Source organism: Podospora pseudocomata, assembly GCF_035222375.1.
Source record: "Podospora pseudocomata strain CBS 415.72m chromosome 2 map unlocalized CBS415.72m_2.2, whole genome shotgun sequence".
Classification (NCBI taxonomy): Eukaryota; Fungi; Ascomycota; class Sordariomycetes; order Sordariales; family Podosporaceae; genus Podospora; species Podospora pseudocomata.
The window spans coordinates 2,273,557-2,291,322 of record NW_026946366.1 but is presented as its reverse complement, the minus strand read 5'-3'; the positions used below and the strand labels follow the sequence as shown (position 1 = coordinate 2,291,322).

The 17,766-nt window shown below is 54.2% G+C and overlaps 5 protein-coding genes across 5 annotated transcripts; 2 read left to right on the top strand and 3 right to left on the bottom strand.

Moving 5' to 3' along the window:
* Positions 1 to 47: 47 nt before the first annotated feature.
* QC762_211330 (uncharacterized protein) lies at positions 48 to 1,493 on the top strand (the record flags this gene model as incomplete). Its single annotated transcript, XM_062888032.1, has 1 exon — positions 48 to 1,493. The coding sequence occupies one exon, from the start codon at positions 48 to 50 to the stop codon at positions 1,491 to 1,493; it is 1,446 nt and encodes a 481-aa protein (XP_062746222.1).
* Positions 1,208 to 8,011, bottom strand: LSK1 (serine/threonine protein kinase, CMGC, CDC2/CDK subfamily). Its single transcript, XM_062888031.1, has 3 exons — positions 2,562 to 8,011; positions 1,863 to 2,484; positions 1,208 to 1,728 (listed from the first exon to the last, which is right to left on the bottom strand). The coding sequence occupies exons 1-2, from the start codon at positions 5,912 to 5,914 to the stop codon at positions 2,232 to 2,234; spliced, it is 3,606 nt and encodes a 1,201-aa protein (XP_062746221.1). The 5' UTR covers positions 5,915 to 8,011; the 3' UTR covers positions 1,208 to 1,728; positions 1,863 to 2,231.
* A 530-nt stretch (positions 8,012 to 8,541) lies between these two features.
* QC762_211310 (uncharacterized protein) lies at positions 8,542 to 9,504 on the bottom strand (the record flags this gene model as incomplete). Its single annotated transcript, XM_062888030.1, has 1 exon — positions 8,542 to 9,504. One exon carries the CDS (start codon positions 9,502 to 9,504, stop codon positions 8,542 to 8,544), a length of 963 nt encoding a protein of 320 aa, XP_062746220.1.
* A 1,312-nt stretch (positions 9,505 to 10,816) lies between these two features.
* On the top strand, positions 10,817 to 15,846 carry GSY1 (glycogen synthase). Its single transcript, XM_062888029.1, has 6 exons — positions 10,817 to 12,200; positions 12,271 to 12,368; positions 12,438 to 12,713; positions 12,774 to 14,329; positions 14,395 to 14,731; positions 15,053 to 15,846. The coding sequence occupies exons 1-5, from the start codon at positions 12,122 to 12,124 to the stop codon at positions 14,489 to 14,491; spliced, it is 2,106 nt and encodes a 701-aa protein (XP_062746219.1). The 5' UTR covers positions 10,817 to 12,121; the 3' UTR covers positions 14,492 to 14,731; positions 15,053 to 15,846.
* Positions 15,189 to 17,620, bottom strand: QC762_211290 (uncharacterized protein; the record flags this gene model as incomplete). Its single annotated transcript, XM_062888028.1, has 2 exons — positions 16,929 to 17,620; positions 15,189 to 16,860 (listed from the first exon to the last, which is right to left on the bottom strand). The coding sequence occupies exons 1-2, from the start codon at positions 17,321 to 17,323 to the stop codon at positions 15,189 to 15,191; spliced, it is 2,067 nt and encodes a 688-aa protein (XP_062746218.1). The 5' UTR covers positions 17,324 to 17,620.
* Positions 17,621 to 17,766: the final 146 nt, after the last annotated feature.

Below are 17,766 nucleotides of genomic sequence, written 5' to 3'. Positions count from 1 at the left end.
GTTTAAGCAGCAGAGAGAAGTTGCTGCTGGGCTTGGGTGCATATAGGATGGATGTGTACAATAATAGGGCGGATGGCCCCCCGGGGGGATCTGATTCCTCTGAATTATCACCGCAGTCCTCATCTTCCTCCAACCCTGAGGAGGCAGTCGATCTTAACTCGGCCATAACAACAACAACTACTACTACTACTACTACTACTACTACTACTACCAAATCCAAAAGAAGGAGGTCGTTCCCGTTGGGGTTTGTGACTGGGGTTTTGTTCTCTTCTAGCAGTGACCCGTCGTCTTTTGTTGACGGGGCCAGGGCGGAGGGGAGACCGGTTGGTAGTAGTGGGAAGAACAGCACCACGGCGACTGCGCTGAGGAGGTTGAGCAACAGGTTCCCTTCGGCTGTGGAGAGCGGGGGTAGTGAGCAGGGGAGTTTGACGACGACGACGACGGGGCCGGTGGTGGTTCGGACGTATAGCGGTGGTGGGGGGGATCAGCGACGTCGGAGCCGGCGCGGTCGTGTGTTGAGTTCTGGGGTGGCGACGACTGGTAGTTCGAATCTTGACGTCACTACCACCACTACGCAAGCAACACTGTCATCCGAAGAAACAACAGCAGCAACCATGCCGCCGAAACAACACCAGTCAGGGTCGGCGTCGTCGAAACCGCGATCGGGATTCTTGCTTGGGGGTTGGACATGGGGGGGGAGGGAACAGCGACGACAAGAAGAACCTAAACTCCCGCCTCTGGAGGCGTTTTCGTTTAGGTCTTTTGTTCAGGATGCGGGCCAGCAGCAACAGGGTGATATCAGTGCTGATTTGGATAGGATAGCGGAGATTTGTGCTAGGAGTCGGTACTCGTTGTCGAATCAGTACGAGGTTCATGTTGCGCCTCATGGGTCGGGGGCGGGGTTTGTGACGGAACAACAACAACAACAACAACAACAACAACCGAGGAGTAGGAGGGGGAAAAAGAGTGTGGCTGAGGGGAGGTTGGAGACTATTATGAGCTGTAGTCGGAGTTGTTCCTCTGAGGGGGGGGATGGGATGAGACAGCAACAGAAGGGGGCGGGGGAGGTTGTTGAGGGGGTGAGGGGGCGGAAGGGCAAGGGGGGTAGGGAGTCAAGTAAGAGGTTGGAGAGGAAACGGTCGGCGAGTTTCGCGAATGCGATTATGGAGGGTGAGGGGGGGCTGGTTAAGGGGGAGGTGGTGGCGCCGAGGGTGAGTGGGAGTGATATTGGGGTCAGGACTTGCTCTAGTACTACCGCTACTGAGGGTGTGTGGCAGCAGCAGCAGCCACGGTATTATGAGGAGCTGCCACATGAGGGGCACCAGAGCCACTACACTTATTACAACCAAAACCCGAGATCGTCAAGCGGGAATTTGTTTGGGAGCTGGGTGCCGTGGCAGACACCGGCTTCATCATCAACACCACAGGGAAGGAGGAATGCAGAGGGGAGGCTGAGGGAGTTGCTCAAGGCGCCGTCGGAGGGGAGGAGGTGACGTGACTGGGACAGCAACAACGACGACAACAGCACATGCACATGAGGGATACAATAGTTCACAGAACAAAAGGAACAGAAACACAGCATGTTTACTTGGGATGTTTTGGGAAATATATACTCGAGAGCGCCAGGTTTAGGTAGACTACCGATTGGATGGGAAACACACGATTTGATGATGGGATATATATCAAGCCGAGGGATTTTCTTTGGAATAGACTGACATCTGCAATGGCCTTTTGCCAACTCGTTTTGGAAAATGTGATCAAGTGGCCTTTGTAACTCGGAAACTCTTATACATTCTTATTTGGTGTTGGGTTACTCACCATGCATCAGTCAATCCTACTGCGCCGCTTGGCTCCTCAACCACAAAAAAAAAAAAAAAAAGGGGGGGGGGAGGGGGCTCTGACCCAAAAGAATAGGGGTAAATTCTTGGCACATCTTACCTCTCCTACAAATTGATCCAAACAAACACCATCCATCATCAATCATTGCTTGAATCCATTGTGATTTCTATCAACAGGGATCTCATTTCTCTTTTTCTCATCTCCCCATACACCATCCTTTCCGCTTGGTCTTAACCACATAAACCCATAACAATAATGCTACTCACATACAAAACCCAACCGCTATCCCCCATCCCTTACCAGCCGTGATTGTATATCCCTTTATTTCACCCAATTTTGACTTTTATGTAGTAGTCGTACACCATGACGTCCTCTACGCATTAACCGCTTGCTCATCTCGCTTTTGACCCCGACCCCGACCCCGAACCCCCCTCCACATGCGGCCTCTTCGCCTCCCTCTGCGCAGCATCCCCACCTCCCTCAATCGGCCTCTTCCTCTCCCCCTTTTCCTTTTCCCCCTTGGCCGTGGCAACCCCCTTCCTCTCCCTCTCCTTCCGATCCTTCTCCTCCCGTTCCTTCTTCTCCTTCTCCCTCCTCAACGCCTTGCTCTCGAATTCATGCCAATCACCCTGGACATCTCTCAGCCTGTTTCAAATAATTAGCAACCAACCTCCCATCACCAAAAAAAAAAAAAAACGCTGCAAATGGGGGGGGGGACATACTCAACCGCCTGCCTAGCCTCTGGCTCCTCCTCAGTAAAATACCCATGCCTCAACACCTCCCCCGCGCTCGGCCTCTTCTTCGGATCATACCTAAACATGCTCCTCAACAGCTCATAAGCCATCGGCGTCACAACCCCCTTGTATCTCTCCTCAAACTGGCTCGCCATCCTCACCGTCGGCCTCAGCAGCTCAAACCACGGCATCTCCACAATATCCGGCCACTCCGACCTCGTCGGCGTCCCCAGCACAGAGTGTATCTTGTCCAGCTGATTAATCTCGCTCCCATCCCCAGGAAAAATCGCCCTCTTGGTAAAAATCTCCACCAGCACGCACGCCGCAGACCAGATATCCACCGCGGGACCATACTGCGTCTCCCCCAGCAACAGCTCCGGGGACCGGTACCAAATGGTGATGACACGGTTGGTGTAGTCGAGCTGGTGGTGCTTGGCATAGAACCGCGCCAGCCCAAAGTCGGCCAGCTTCAAGACGCCCTCGTTAGAAACCAAGATGTTCGCCGCTTTGATGTCCCTGTGCAGGACCCCCCTCGTGTGCAGGTAATCCAACCCCTCAAACAGCTGTCTGGCCAGGTGCTTCTTGTGAGCCGGCTCCAGGGTGTAGTTGGGGTGGTTCAGCAGACCCGTCAGGTCGTGCGAGAGGTACTCAAACACCATGAAGCACTCGTTCGACTCGACCATGACTTCTTGCAGCTCAACCACATTGGTGTGCTTGAGCGAGCAGAGAAGTTTGATTTCTCGCACTGCCGTGACGGGAAAACCGTCGCGTTCACCTTCCATACGGATTCGCTTGAGCGCCACGAGCTTCTTGGTGTAGACGTTTACCCCCTTAAACACCTTGCCGTATGTGCCCGACCCGACCACCGACTCGTTGCCTGGTCTGCGGAAGAACACCGACTTGGACCGCGCCAGATCCTCTGGGAGCTTTGGCTTCTCCTTGAGACGCTTCATCATCTTCTTCACTTTGCGTGTCTTGGGCGTGGGATCTGGTTGCCTGCTAGGCAGGTCGTGAGGTCTGCGGTGGTCGTTCGGGCGAGAGCGGGCCGAGGCAGGCTCAGTGGGAGCATTTCTGGGATATCCGGATCTGTCCCTATCTCTATCCCGATCCCTATCTCGGTCCCTGTCCCTATCCCGGTCCCTGTCCCTATCTCGATCTCGATCCCTCTCCCTGTCCCTATCCCTATCTCTATCCCGTTCTCGCTCTCTGTCTCGCTCGGGCTTCGTAGGGGGTGCTCTCTGAAGAGGATTGGAAGCAGCAGCGGGCTCTCGTGGGGCAGCAGGGGCGTTAAACTTGATCGATATCTCGGGCCGTGGAACTGCCACGACCGGCTTTGACGCAGTCTTCATGCTGAAGCTGAACTTGTTGGGTGTCTGGGACTGGGGCCCAGTCGGCGGAGCACGGCTTGTCGGAGGAGCCATCTTGTCATCTTTCGACTTGTCCTCCTTGCTTGCGTCTTCAACCTGCAATTCTTTAGATGGCCTGAAGGGGTTATCAGCATCCTGCATCAACACATCTTTCGCCTCTGACTTGTCATGAGCCTCTGGAGACTGATGATTGCTGGTGTGGGATGGATCCGAGGTCCGTCCATCGGGGTGGGATGAGTTCCATGCACTCTTGAAGCCACCGCGCGGTGCCCCACGGCCACCACCGAATGCACCACCCCGGAACCCCCCAGGTCCGCCTCTGTGCCCACCACGATATGAGCCCGCAGGATACTGAGATGCTGGGCCTGTGGGTGCGTATGGCGGAGTCTGTGTCTGATTGGAATGATAATGATTCTGAGGACCGGTAGGCGGCCCATAATTGTTGTGTGGATATGGCTGGGAATATTGGCTGTTGCCGTGTGAGTTAGCGAGCACTGCATTCTTGGGGCGCCGGACTGACCCTGGCGGTGAAAACTGCTGTGCACCATTCCATCCTCGTCCGCTTCCAGCATACGGTGACTGTGCTGGCGGAGAGCCGTGAAAGGATGATGCAGGTGTCCCTTGCCCCGAAGACTGGCCGTAGCCACCGCGGGGAGGATAGTTCTGTTGTTGGGGATTGAAACCGCCGCGGTAATTGCCCCTTGTTCCCATGCTGACCTCGATGCTGTTGGAACCAGACGATGGATCAAACTTGCCAGAGGTCTTGTTAGACTCGTCGGTGGGGGCTTCGCTTTTAGTAGGGTTAGCTGCTCGCGAATCACGCGGAGAACCGGGGGGTAAGGCTCCGTGTGGCGTCCGAGTAGAGTTCAGATCGAAGCTGGGCTTGCGGTGCGACCCAGTATCAACAGAAGGGGGCCTCCTAGCACCCCGCGCAGCTGGACTACGAGGGCGCGATCTGGATCCCGACCGACGTCGGTGCTCTGCGCGGGGAGATCGCTGACGGGACCTGCTACGTCGACGTGTTGATTGGGACGCAGCAGTTTCCGCTTCACGAGATCGGGATCTCCGCCGGCGAGACGCACTCGGTGACCTTGACCGTCCTGCCCGTTTGCTAGTCTTTGGCCGCCGATGGTCACGGCCTTCCGGAGACCTTGAACGACGGGCACGGGATGCTGGTGACGGATCACGACGTGGGGGCTTTGGTGGCAGAGATTTCGGCGCGTCCTTCTCTGCCCTTCCTGGGCTACGGTCCCGCCGGGACTTCTTCGGCTGCGACCCTCCAATGGATGATGGACTGGGGCTGCGCGGACGCTTCACGGATGCTGGGGAACGCGATGCACGCCGGCGAGAGCGAGAACCCTGACGATCGCGAGCGTCTTTCCTAGACCTGGAAGACCTTTCCCGTGAACGGTGGCGGTCCGCCGGTGGATGGCGATCGCGGGAGCGGGCTGGTTCGCGGTCACGGCCACGATCACGGTCACGCTCGCGGGAACGGTCTCGACGGCTATGGGGCGAACGCTGAGATGGGCGAGAGGAACGACTGGGGCGGTAATCGGTGCTGCGGCTCCGGTCGCGACGGCGATGGGGATATTCAGACTTTGATGACTGCGGGGAACGGCCTCGGGGAGGGGGAGGTGGCGGCGGTGGTGGTGGTGGTGGAAGGTTCGGATTCGGCAATGGTGAGGGAGGATGGCGGTGCTGGTGCTGGTGTTGCTGGTGTTGCTGTTTCCTGTCTCGCTCTCTTTCTCTATCTCGTTCGCGAGCAGGTGCAGAGGACCGATTCACGGCAGCGGCGGCGGCGGGTTCGGACGGTCTGCGTGAAGTAGTCATGCCGAGATCATGCTCAACCCGAGGGTGGATTTGTTGGCGTTCGAGAGGACGGTGGCTGCCATTGGGCGGTGGACCAAAGTTTCGACGCCGACGCTGTGCTGAGGACTGCTGGTGCTTGTGCTGGTGCTGGTGCTGGTGGTCCATCGCAGCACGAGACGGGATTCGATATTTGACTTTGGGTTAGTTGGGGTGACTTCAGTTGGTCAAGGCGGCCTTTCCATAGCCGAGAGACAGGGGTTGTCGCTGTGGGCCGGAGCTGTCAGCCCAGCCAGCGCCTACAGGTCCGCTGTAGACGCAGCACCGACAGCGACCTGGGAGAGCAGAGAGAGCAATTGCAAATCCAGCGTGGGAATCTGAAAAACGTCTGTCCCGTCCGTCCTCTGCCTGGCTGTATGCGCTCCCAGCCAATCCCATCAAAGAAACCACAGCCTCGCCTTGCCCAAACTCGGCGACTCTGGCAGAACAACCTCAGATGCTGATAACCTGGAAGCAAGCCCGTATCTGCCGAGAGTCTGCAGCTGATAAGACGCAGGGTGCCTTTTTTTTGCAAATTGCTGTTAGTTTGGGCTAGGATCGACCTGGGTGGTGGCTGAATGGCGATGCGTTAGAAATTGCAACAACCTCGAGCTCCTGTTCGGTGTTGAATTGAAATGCTCAAGGACTTGTGCGGTTGCGTTCGAGGTTGAGGTGAGGGGCAGCTCTCGCCATGGACCTCCTCCACCATCGTGGAAGTTCTCCAAAACTGAGAGATCAGATCGCTGTCCGTGTCATCGGGCCCGTCCTCCCAGACACCAGGAGTTGGACCCCAAATACTCCCTGCGACTCCTCTTGCCTTCGAAGAGGATCATCGCCAGACCAGGCGAGCTCTTCCTGTCAAGCGTTGTGTTCAGCACCACCAGAATGGGCATTTACAAAGAAGGCATCGAGGCTCTTCTTGAGCCCACTCAGAACCTGTCATCCCTGCCCACCGACCCTGGCCCCAGCTTGAAAAACAGCCCCAGGCAGCATCTAAATGCTGAGGCTGTTGCTAACACTTGTTCATCAAGCTGCAAAACCACCTAAACTATATACGGCAAGATAGATTTGCTTTACGATTTCCACCGTGCTCCCACACAAGTCGGTTTTCCCCCTTGACCTCCGCCATCATAGTGATGGGCCAATTCTGGGCTTCTCTGAAGCTGTTAGTGTATGGGACTCTGTTCCTGGCGTAGCTTTTGCAAGTCGGTGCTGTGCCATACGCCAAACGTACGGCAGCAACATCTGCGGAAGGAATGCAAAAGTTGAGCATCAGAAAAGTCGGGGCGTCATGGCATCGCGCCCCGGCAGTTCCGAGACATCCTCCTGATCATACGGAGTACAACCAAGAGAGCTTCATGTGCCTGGCACAATGCCTGGATAAAAACAGAAAACCCTTGGGATGGCTGACGTGGGTTGGACCACGAGGCAAACTGCAAATACTCGCAAGACCGTAGGGCAATTATCAAGCAGATATTCCAGCTCTTCCCCAGAAGGTCGTTGGAGTGGCGTGGTGTTGTAGGTAGTTCATGTGCTGTAAAAAGGACGCGGTGCAAGCAGCCACAAATACTGTTGGCCATGAAGTGTATCAACCGTGGGGACCAAAGCAGTGATTGTAGGTCACTTTTGGCGTCATCCAGCCCACTTCAATTTGTGGCCAGGTCATCCCCCTGCTTCGATTGTCACATACAACCACCTTGGACGAAAATGGTGTAGCTGCTCGGCCTACGGCAAGGCGAGGATCCAGGAAGGGCGCTGGCTTGCTGGTGTGTTGTGTAATGATGCAGAAGCTGCTGGTCGGAGGTCGCAGACTGGGTGGGGGATGGAGGGTAGGGTCGAGCGGAATCCGACATGGTAAGCGCTTAAACAGAGTTGAATCAAATCGGAGTATCAAATGTCGGCCATTATCATTCTTTCCCAGCCATGTTTCACCATGAGGCAAGTGAATAGGTGCCTGTCCCGCCCGCTATGTCGAATCCGTAGTGCTGGCAAGTTAGGTATCGGTGATGTCCAAGCTGCCGGCTGGAAGAGCAAAGCTCCGCACCGAGCTTGAATTGCGGGCTCTCCATGGTTCCGATCTCGCCGTCATGATAGATACGCGTACGGATAGGACAGAGTATTTCGAGATGCAAAAAGGCTTCGATAGAAGATGGCGTAGTGTGTGCTTGAATCCGCGTTGAGAGTCGTCGCGGTTTGTGGTCGGAGAATGAAGTGCTTTGGGGAGTGGAATTGTTTGTGGAGGTTCAGCTCTGGCCAGCGCGCCAGCCAAGTCAGGCCGTTGCAGCGCACGGTCCACGTAACTAAACCCCGTGACCCCCTTCCAGCTGACATGGCAGTAACCCTAACCCTATACCCGGAGCTGCACATCACCAAAGACAATGCTAAGATTTCACTTGGGCTTCAGTTCTGGAGAACTGTTGCTCCTTTGTAAGGTCATTGAATAAGATGGCTCCAGCCAAGCGTGGGATGCGGCCTTCTTCATTCTCAATATTTGGGTACAGTAAGGTATCGAGAATTGATCAACGGGTACGGACATCGCATTTTCAAAGTCAAATAAATGAATGGGGTCTTGATGTTTTACTTCGTTCCAAATGATTAAGTATCAGAATTAGCTGTGTTGGGTCGCATTCTCTATACCGAGTGCCCCTATTGAGCAGAGGATCCAGCCTCGCTCCGTCTATGTTTTTGTTTATGCGCTTTTCGTTATACCACCTCCTCCTACAAATACACACCTTACAAAACCAAACGACGAGAACCTACATTAAACTATGCCCCGGTACATCCGGGTTAACAAGACCAAACCTGACAGTGAGGTAAGGCAGCGGCGCAAATTTGCAAAGCTGGGCGAGGTAAATCGTATGACTGCTCCCGTCATCAACCATGACAACATCCTCATCAGTGTCATTCCCCTGCACACCCTCCGCGTTGATGACAGGCTCCCAGGAGTAGGTAGAGAAGCCCCGGATATAAGCGAGAAAGTCCTCCATTCTGAAGCCAGGATAGTGGGTTAGGTGGTCGTGCAGGATCCATTGCTCGTAAATGAATGCTGCGTGCTGCTCCAGGAACTGTTCGATCTTGTCGGCGAGGGAATGTGGTGTGATGGACGGGTTCTGGAACCGGCCTTGGACGCAAAACAACTCGCAGTCATGGATTTGGGCTCTGTGCTTGGTGATAAACTCGTCTGTGGACTTGTAGCCTCCGGTTGCGTGACACACGGTTGCGTAGCTTTGTGCTAGCAGACCTATCCGGATGCTATGGCACAGGAACATGCTGAGAACTTGGCTTTGACCCACGTGCTCTGCTCCAGCAATGAGCTGCCAGTATTGCTGACGCCGTTTCTTCCAGTGCCCGGTCTGGTTGTTGCTGTTATTCCAGTTTCCATTTTGGTTACTGTTGTTATTCCTGTTGCCATTCTGACTCCCGGTGTTACTGTTGTTACCGTTCTGGTTGTTATTGCCATTGCCATTCTGGTTATTGCCGTGGTTCCTGTTCCACTTGTTGTTCCACTTGCCATTACGCCCGCTGTTCTGCTTGTTGTTGTGATTATTATTATTAACGTTGTGGTGGTTGTTGCCGCGGTCGGAGTTGTTACCTTGGTGAGAGTTGCTGCCATGGTGGGAGCTGTTACCTTGGTGAGAGTTATTACCTTGGTGAGGATTGTTACCCCCCTGGTTGTTGCCACCTCCACCGTTCTTGTTTCTGTTGCGGTTCTTCCCCATGGTGATTAGTAGACGAGGCTCTATCAGAGAGACTTACCTGAGATACTTGGAAGAACCTGGCTCTGTTAGTAAACTCAAAAAGCGACGCTGGTAATGAAATGAATGAAAGTTGTTGAAGTTTGATGAATGGCAGACCAGATTACTTCCCAGGGGCGGACGGAAGTTTATATACGTTGTGACTCAGACGATGTCTTTGTTCCATTTGTTCGAGTTGAAAGAGGGCGCAGATACGGGACATGCCAGTTTCCGAGTATACCTCTTTGTCTTCCACGGACACAGTGCCTTGTTCCTCTTGGAAGCTGGTCCGCCACGCTTCGACGTGGTGTCGAGGTGAAAATAGACTTTTCCTTCATGACAGTAGTCTCTCGATTGGTACATGGGTATGACTGTGAGACACAGCAGATCTCATGTCGAAAATAATCGGACATCGCCATCATTGTCAAATAAATGTGCCCGAGTTGAAGCCCATAGCAAAGCAAGTTTTACCACCACACAGCTCTGACTGCGTATATTGCCGTAACCATCATGACCAGTTTCATGACATGACGAGCAGTGCATTGTCAGAAGAAGACAACAGGGTTACCGAGTTAGGAGCTGAGCACACAAAGATCTTGTTCAAGTCTTTGTGGTTGGAAGTCATCTGAAACTCCCTTGAGGTTCTATTTTTAGAAGTCCCGTGAGGCTCAGTGTGTAGATGCCAACAGACCCAACTTTTGCCGCGCCTCTTCATCAGACACAAGAGGCAGTCTTCTGGATAGGATTCATCTTATCGTTGCTCACGATAACGGCATGGCCCGATATCAAGGTGTTGGGAATTGATGAGTGCCCGCATTGAGGGATTTCTAGCAAACCATTCACATGCCGTCTCGTAGCCTGGAACGGACTTGGGCCATTGGCATTGAGTGACTGGATGCCTAACATAATTTGCGATGTTCAGGCATAGATGCCTGAGTGGGAAGAGGTGTTCGCGTCGAGTTGTGTCGCTCGGGTTGAAGGGAAATATATGTCGTTGATGTTCGTTGATATTCAAACGGCCAGCGAATAGGAGACCAGGGCAATGATATGCCGTTTCATCGAGCCCCAGTTTCGTGTGGAACCTTGACGTGCTGATGCCCAGTGCGCAACACAGATCAAGGGCCGGCTGTCGTCATGATGACTAAGCCCGGCCGGGGTCCGCGATCAACGGAATGACGCAAGAGATAGAGCTCCTCCAGCTGCTATCCATGTCTCTACCAGATAGAAGTGATAGACAATTGTAAAGACAAACATTTCATGATTTTATCCCCGAGCAGACTAGCTTAGCAACAGTGGCGGTTAGCAGAGTTCCTGTGCCAATAAGCGGGCGATGGATAGGTGCGCAGTAGGGCTGCCCGGTGGTGGTGTGGTGTTTGGGCTTGGATGGAAGATTGAAGACTCGCATCGGGGGAGGGGCAGCTGAAGGGGAGTGCGAGACGGGTGGAATCGATGAATCATGGCGTTATCTCTAACAGACCAGCAAACGTTGGATCCCTTGTGTTGGGAAAAGCTCTCAGTCTCAAAAAAAAAAAAAAAAAAAAAAACCCAACGAAGGACCTAACGTTGATGGTCGAGAAGCGAGGGGGTTGGTCGGCAAAACTGCATATTACCGGCTTGTTCGAAGCCAGAAGGTCTGCGATCCATCTCGATGCACCCGCAGCAGTCCAGTAAGGCAGCGAAGCAGCTCCCAAAGGTCTCCACCTGATGTTCCATCGCTGCAGGGCATCCACGCATCACCCCATTGGCATCCTGGAAGAGCTGCGTGAGCTGCTGCAGAAGAGGTTCTCTTGGGCTGGTACGGGCACCAAGTGCATCAGACTGCAGTAGCTCCGAGAAGCTCCCCGGTCCCTGCAAGAACCCAAGCGCCGCCGTCTTTCACCTCCATCCACCTCGGTGCCTTTCCTAACAGCCCGGAGCACCCCCAGGGCACTATAAACCAACTCAAACCCCAAGCTACTTGATACAAGCTTCCCCGCCCCTCTCACTCAACAACAAGACACTGCTTGTGCCCTGTGTCATCCAGTTGCCATTGTCCAACCAACAGCCCCAGCCTTGCCAGCCCACCAAGCCCAGCGCCATTCTGCGGCAGACGCCTCCCCCTTCCCGTCTCCCCGTGATCCTATTCTCGACTTCTTTCCAATTTCGGGAGATTCCAACGTGCTTTGCCGTTGCCCAGCCGCGCTTCGATTCCTGCGTTTCGCGACATTCGGATCCGACGTCACATTTCTTGTTGCTTGCGGTTCCCCTATAAGACAACTTCTGTGCCCGGCCGGCCTGAGCTGAGCTGACCCCAACCTCTCCCTTGGGTCTCGCGAGAACATTCCTTACTAGCATACATTTCCGGGGTGGGTTTTCGAACTATATTTCTTCCTCAAATACCCGTTATTCGTTATTTCGATTTTTTCCTTGATTTTGTTGGGCCCAATAATCCACCGGCCGAACCGCATCTGCAACCCGTTTCCCCTCCCCCGCATCTTGGGTCTGACCTATTTCTTCGACCATTGCATCATCCATCAACGAACCTCTCAGCTCTTTGCCTTGTGCTGACTTGAAACCGCCAAAGTTACTTTCGAAGCCAAACGACACCTCTCAGATTTCCGAAATGGCAGACGACGGACGCGAACCTCGCGAGGTCAGGAACCACCTCCTCTTCGAGATTGCGACAGAAGTGGCGCATCGTGGTATGTTGGATATGTGCCCTCAAGCAATAACATTCTCGAACCTTCGCTGACCGGGGTGTTCGTTGCACAGTTGGTGGTATCTACTCTGTGATCAAGTCCAAGGCTCCAGTAACAACTGCTGAATATGGCGACCGTTACACGCTCATCGGACCCCTTAATCACCAGTCTGTGAGTTTCTCCTGCCCTGCATTAGCCCCCATTGGTGACCGTGACCATGCAGCTAACACCCCCCTTCAGGCGGCCGTCGAGGTCGAGGCGATCGAACCCACCAACCCCGAGCTTGCTGCGACGATTCAGTCCATGAGGGATCGTGGCATTGGTATTCTGTATGGTCGCTGGCTGATCGAGGGTGCGCCAAGAGTCCTTCTCTTTGACACGAAAACCGCATATCATTATCTGAACGAGTGGAAGACGGATCTGTGGAACGTGGCCTCTATCCCCTCCCCTGATAATGACGAGGAAACAAACGAGGCTGTTGTGTTTGGTTACCTTGTCGCATGGTTCCTTGGAGAGGTATTGTTCCGGGTCTGACAACCCGCCCAAAGCAACGGTTTCACTGACACCATGTTCTAGTTTGTGTGCCACGAAAAGAAGAAGGCTGTCATTGCCCACTTCCACGAGTGGCTCGCCGGTGTCGCCCTTCCTCTGTGCAAGAGGCGCCGTATTGATGTTACCACCATCTTCACCACCCACGCTACGCTTCTCGGTCGGTACCTCTGCGCCGGCTCGGTCGATTTCTACAACAACCTGCAATACTTTGACGTCGACGCCGAGGCTGGCAAGCGCGGTATCTACCATCGGTACTGCATCGAGCGGGCGTCGGCTCACTCCTGTGATGTCTTCACCACCGTCTCGCACATTACCGCGTACGAGAGCGAGCATCTCTTGAAGCGCAAGCCCGACGGAGTGCTGCCCAATGGTCTCAACGTCACCAAGTTCTCCGCCATGCACGAGTTCCAGAACCTTCACCAACAGTCCAAGGAGAAGATCCACGACTTTGTCCGCGGTCACTTCTATGGTCACTACGATTTCGATCCTGAAAACACTCTCTACTTCTTCACGGCTGGTCGCTACGAGTTCCGGAATAAGGGTGTAGACATGTTCATCGAGTCCCTCGCTCGTCTGAACCACCGCCTCAAGAGCTCTGGCAGCAAGACCACCGTCGTTGCCTTTATCATCATGCCCGCCCAGACCACCTCGCTGACTGTGGAGGCCCTCAAGGGCCAGGCCGTTATCAAGTCGCTCAGAGACACCGTGGACACGATTGAGCGCAACATTGGCAGACGCATTTTTGAACGCTCCCTCAAGTGGCACGACGGAGAGCCGATGCCTGATGACAAGGAGATCCTCACCAGCCAGGACCGTGTCTTGCTTCGTCGCCGTCTCTTTGCCATGAAGAGGCACGGACTTCCCCCTATTGTCACGCACAACATGGTCAACGACAGCGAGGATCCTATTCTGAACCAGATCCGTCGGGTACAGCTCTTCAACCACCCATCGGACCGCGTCAAGATCATCTTCCACCCAGAATTCCTGAACTCTGCGAACCCGGTGCTCCCGCTTGACTACGACGACTTTGTGCGTGGCACACACTTGGGTGTCTTTGCGTCGTACTACGAGCCATGGGGCTACACGCCAGCCGAATGCACCGTGATGGGTGTGCCCAGCATCACAACCAACCTTTCCGGTTTTGGCTGCTACATGGAGGAGTTGATTGAGAACTCGAGCGATTATGGTATCTACATCGTCGACCGCCGTAACAAGGGTGTGGACGACTCGGTCAACCAGCTTACCTCGAGCATGTTTGACTTTACACAAAAGAGCCGTCGCCAGCGCATCAACCAGCGCAACCGGACGGAGCGTCTGAGCGACCTCCTTGACTGGAAGCGTATGGGCATGGAATATGTCAAGGCTCGCCAGCTCGCCCTCAGACGGGCCTACCCAACCTCGTTCAATGGTGACGAGGAGGAGGACTACATTCCTGGCCCCGAGCAAAAGATCTCGCGGCCATTCTCGGTGCCTGGCTCGCCCAGGGACAGGACCGGCATGATGACTCCTGGCGACTTTGCCAGTCTCCAGGAGGGTCGGGAGGGACTCAGCACTGAGGACTACGTCGCGTGGAAGCTTCCGTAAGTTTTACTTTTGGTCTACTGCATTTTTTGCTTTGAAACCGTTGCTGACCTTGATACGACAGTGAGGAAGAGGACCCCGATGAGTACCCGTTCCCTCTCACCCTTCGAACCAAGCAACCCAGCGGAGCGGCGACGCCCCCTCACGTCAACGGCAACTAAGCAAGAGCCGGTCTTTTTTCTTTGAGCGTGCCCGGTTAGTATAATTAGCAAGCATTGAGTCTAGCATATTCATGGGACGAAAAATGAGTTTCTGAAAAAAATTGGTGTTGGGTGGGTGTATGAGAAGGGAAATGGTTCATGGATTGAATGGATGGGAGGGGGGGAGGCTTTTTTGAAATTATTGTATGTACCTAGTTAAGCACATTGTGTAGATTGTATGCGACATGCATATTGAAAGTGCCGGGATGTATTTGGGGTGTAATGTACTATGATTGATGAGATTTTTGTTTATGGTGTCTCAACAGGCTGTGAGGTTGATGTTGTGTTGTGTGAAGTTGTAGGTCACGTTAAAGCGGCCAAGGCAGTCTTAACGTTATTCAGAACATGAGATGATATTGGTATTCTTGAAATGTGAAAATTGAAATGCGGTTATGCTTTTCTGCCTAGGTAGATAGGTTCCTGCCAGTAAAAAGAAAAAAAAACAAAAAAAAAAAAAAAAAAAAAAAAAAGGGGGGGGGGTATAGTACACGCAAATTCCTTTTTTGCCCACGCTCGTAAAAAAAAAAAAAATTCGCTCCCAAAGAAAAAGAGCTGTATATATCCCATCCCTACCCAACCCACCGTCGTCATATGCCATTCATGTATCCCATTATCAACCCTTTCATTGTCCCAGCCACGCCATTGTATCGTGTTTATATCACCTCCACAAATCCAACCTATCCCTCCTCCCCTCCCCGTCCCGCGTCCTCGGCCTAGGCCACTCTTCTTGTTGCTGTTCCTCCTCTTGTCTCCCCCTCGGCACATCAGTGGGAACAGCCAAAAACCCGCCTCCCTCCCCCCTCCCACCAACAAGCACGCTCCTCCTTGCCCCGGCACCAGAGCTCCAACCGCCTGCGTCACCCAAGATATCAGCACCCAAGCCGTAACTGCTTAGTGGTCTCTCCCCCTTGTTTTGTCTCCCACCGCCGCCACCGCCGCCGCCGATGCGGACAAAATTCCAGTTTAGCGCGTCGTCCTCTTCGGATTTTGTAAAAACTTCCAGCTTTGCGGGGAGGTTGAGGAAGGCGTTGTGGGCGGTGGTGAGGCTGGCGAAGGGGTTGTTGCTGCTGAAGCGATTGGTTTGTTGTTGGTTCTGACCAAAGGGGGAGAGGCTGGACAGGCTGCCTTGGGGGCGGTGGCCGGGGGAGAAGGGGTTGGAGTTGGGTAGTGAGGAGCCGGGTTGTAAGGGGGGGAGACCACCGAAATTGGCGGGTCTTGATGGGGATGACGAAAAGGGTGTTATGGAGGAGGAGCTGCCTGGTCGGGCGGGAGAGGAACTAAAGGAGGGTAAAGGGAGAGGCGGTAGGCCGAGGAGGAGGTCGGGGAAGGTGGTGTCCCTAACATAGGCGGAGCGGAGTTGTGGCAGGCCGCCTGATAGGAGGGAGGTGGCCAGATAGGTGTAGTAGGATGAGGTAATGCTTGAGGAGTTGTGTGGTGGGGAGCCGTATTTCTTGGTTGGGGTCGCGGAGGTGATTTCGTAGCGGAGGGTTTCGAGGGTGGTGCTCCTGAGGGGTTGGAGGTCTGGAGAGGAAGGCATGGCGACGGTGACCCTTTCGACGATGGAGAGGTGTTTCAATCCGCGAGCGAGGGATATGATCGAGTGTAGCCCCCAAACGCGGACACCAGTGTTGTTAAGGGTCAGCACCCGGAGCCGCTCTCGTGATTCAGGGGAGGTGGATAGCCACGACCTCAGGCCATCCCCAGTGATATTCTTGCAGTCGGTCAAAACCAACTCCTCGATCGTCCCCGGAAAAGGAGGCAGCTGCTCCTCCCACCCACTCGAAAAAACCTCATCCCCGACATCCATCTCCGACATCTTCAGCGCCTTCAACCCCCCCAACCCACCCAACACCAACCTCAACATCCCCCCGTCCATCCCTATCCTATTCAGCTCCAACACCTCCAGCCTCGTCCACACCCTCCCCGTCGCTAGCGCCTGCAAAGAGTTCTCGCTCCCGCGCATGTAGCTCATCTTCCTCAACTCCAAACACCTCGCCTGGACCTCCAGCCGCAACGTCACAAACCCCGGCTCGTCGGTAAACAAGCCCTCTGGTAAATCAACATATCTCAACCCCGGCGTAACCGCAATCGTCCTCGCCAAATCCGCCTGCGCCGCTTCCCTAAGCATGTACGGCATCTTGAGATATCTCACCAACGCCCCCCTCCTAACCGGGTCCTCCCTCAACGTCCGACACAGCAGCTTCAGCCTCATCAAACACGGATCCTCCGGCGAGCCATTCCTGTCAAAAAACGAGCGGCGTTTTCTTCGATCAGAAAGTATCGGTTCCAGAGGGCAGTAATGCACCGGATCGAGTCGTATACTATGATACCTTTTCAACCCCCCCCCCCAACCAGAATATCAGCATTGTCCTGTGTTGCAATGAAGGGAGACACATACAAAACCTTGACCCCCTCCCCCCTCCACCGTCTACACACCCCAACGCAATGCGCCAAATCCCTCATGTCACAAAGCATGCACCTCTCCTCTTCCCCCCCAACAATCATCATTGCGCTCCCCTCAAACGTCTCGTAGCTCTCGTCCCTGGCATGGGGGCACACCAGTCCGAAGATACGCCGTAGCACCCCCTCGGGCAGTTGGGCAATCAATCTAGGTGAATTGCCCGTCACCATGGCCCTGAACCCAGAGCCGGATAGTTGGTAGTCTCTCGGGTCATAACTGTTGGATCGTGGTGTTGTCGTTTGGTCATTGCTGAACCTAGGATCGTAATGCGCCGCCCCACCACCACCACCATCAAGCGACTTGTTCTTTTTTATGCGCGAGAAGAAGCCCATTGTTGCGCGCACCGAGGATTAATCAGTCAATCGCGTGGTGAGTATACAGACCTGGAGCCGTAGTCAGGTTCGAGAGGGAGAGAAACAAAGAAGGTTAAAATAAAGAAAAAAAAGGAGGGGTGGTGGTGCTAGGTAAAAGAAAGATGTTTCCCCAGGGAGGGCGCAGCACCAGCCGCCGTTGAGCTGTCGACTCAAACAGGGGTCCCAACAGTTCAAACCACAGGGCTGGAAAATGGAGATTGAAGAAGGATGCCCGCTGCGGGGGCGCTGGGGGTCAAATGCTGCTAACTATTAGTGGCAGATTAGTGGACGTTTGAAAGAAGTCCTTGAAACACATCTTTTTGCAGATCGGGTACTGATAGGCTACAGCTGTGCCGCTGAGTCGACCGTAGCTCGGTGTGATTAGGACAAGCAAGGGACGGGACGAAAAGAACGAGTCCTAC

What these genes read in the sequence shown, in the direction of transcription:
- LSK1 (XM_062888031.1), bottom strand. Translation starts at nt 5,914, where the DNA reads ATGGACCACCAGCACCAGCACCAGCACAAGCACCAGCAGTCCTCAGCA. An exon ending in GAGGCTAGGCAGGCGGTTGA is followed by an intron (nt 2,485 to 2,561) that starts GTATGTCCCCCC and finishes TATTTGAAACAG; the next exon opens with GCTGAGAGATGTCCAGGGTG.
- GSY1 (XM_062888029.1), top strand. Translation starts at nt 12,122, where the DNA reads ATGGCAGACGACGGACGCGAACCTCGCGAGGTCAGGAACCACCTCCTC. An exon ending in TCGCATGGTTCCTTGGAGAG is followed by an intron (nt 12,714 to 12,773) that starts GTATTGTTCCGG and finishes ACCATGTTCTAG; the next exon opens with TTTGTGTGCCACGAAAAGAA. An exon ending in TACGTCGCGTGGAAGCTTCC is followed by an intron (nt 14,330 to 14,394) that starts GTAAGTTTTACT and finishes TTGATACGACAG; the next exon opens with TGAGGAAGAGGACCCCGATG.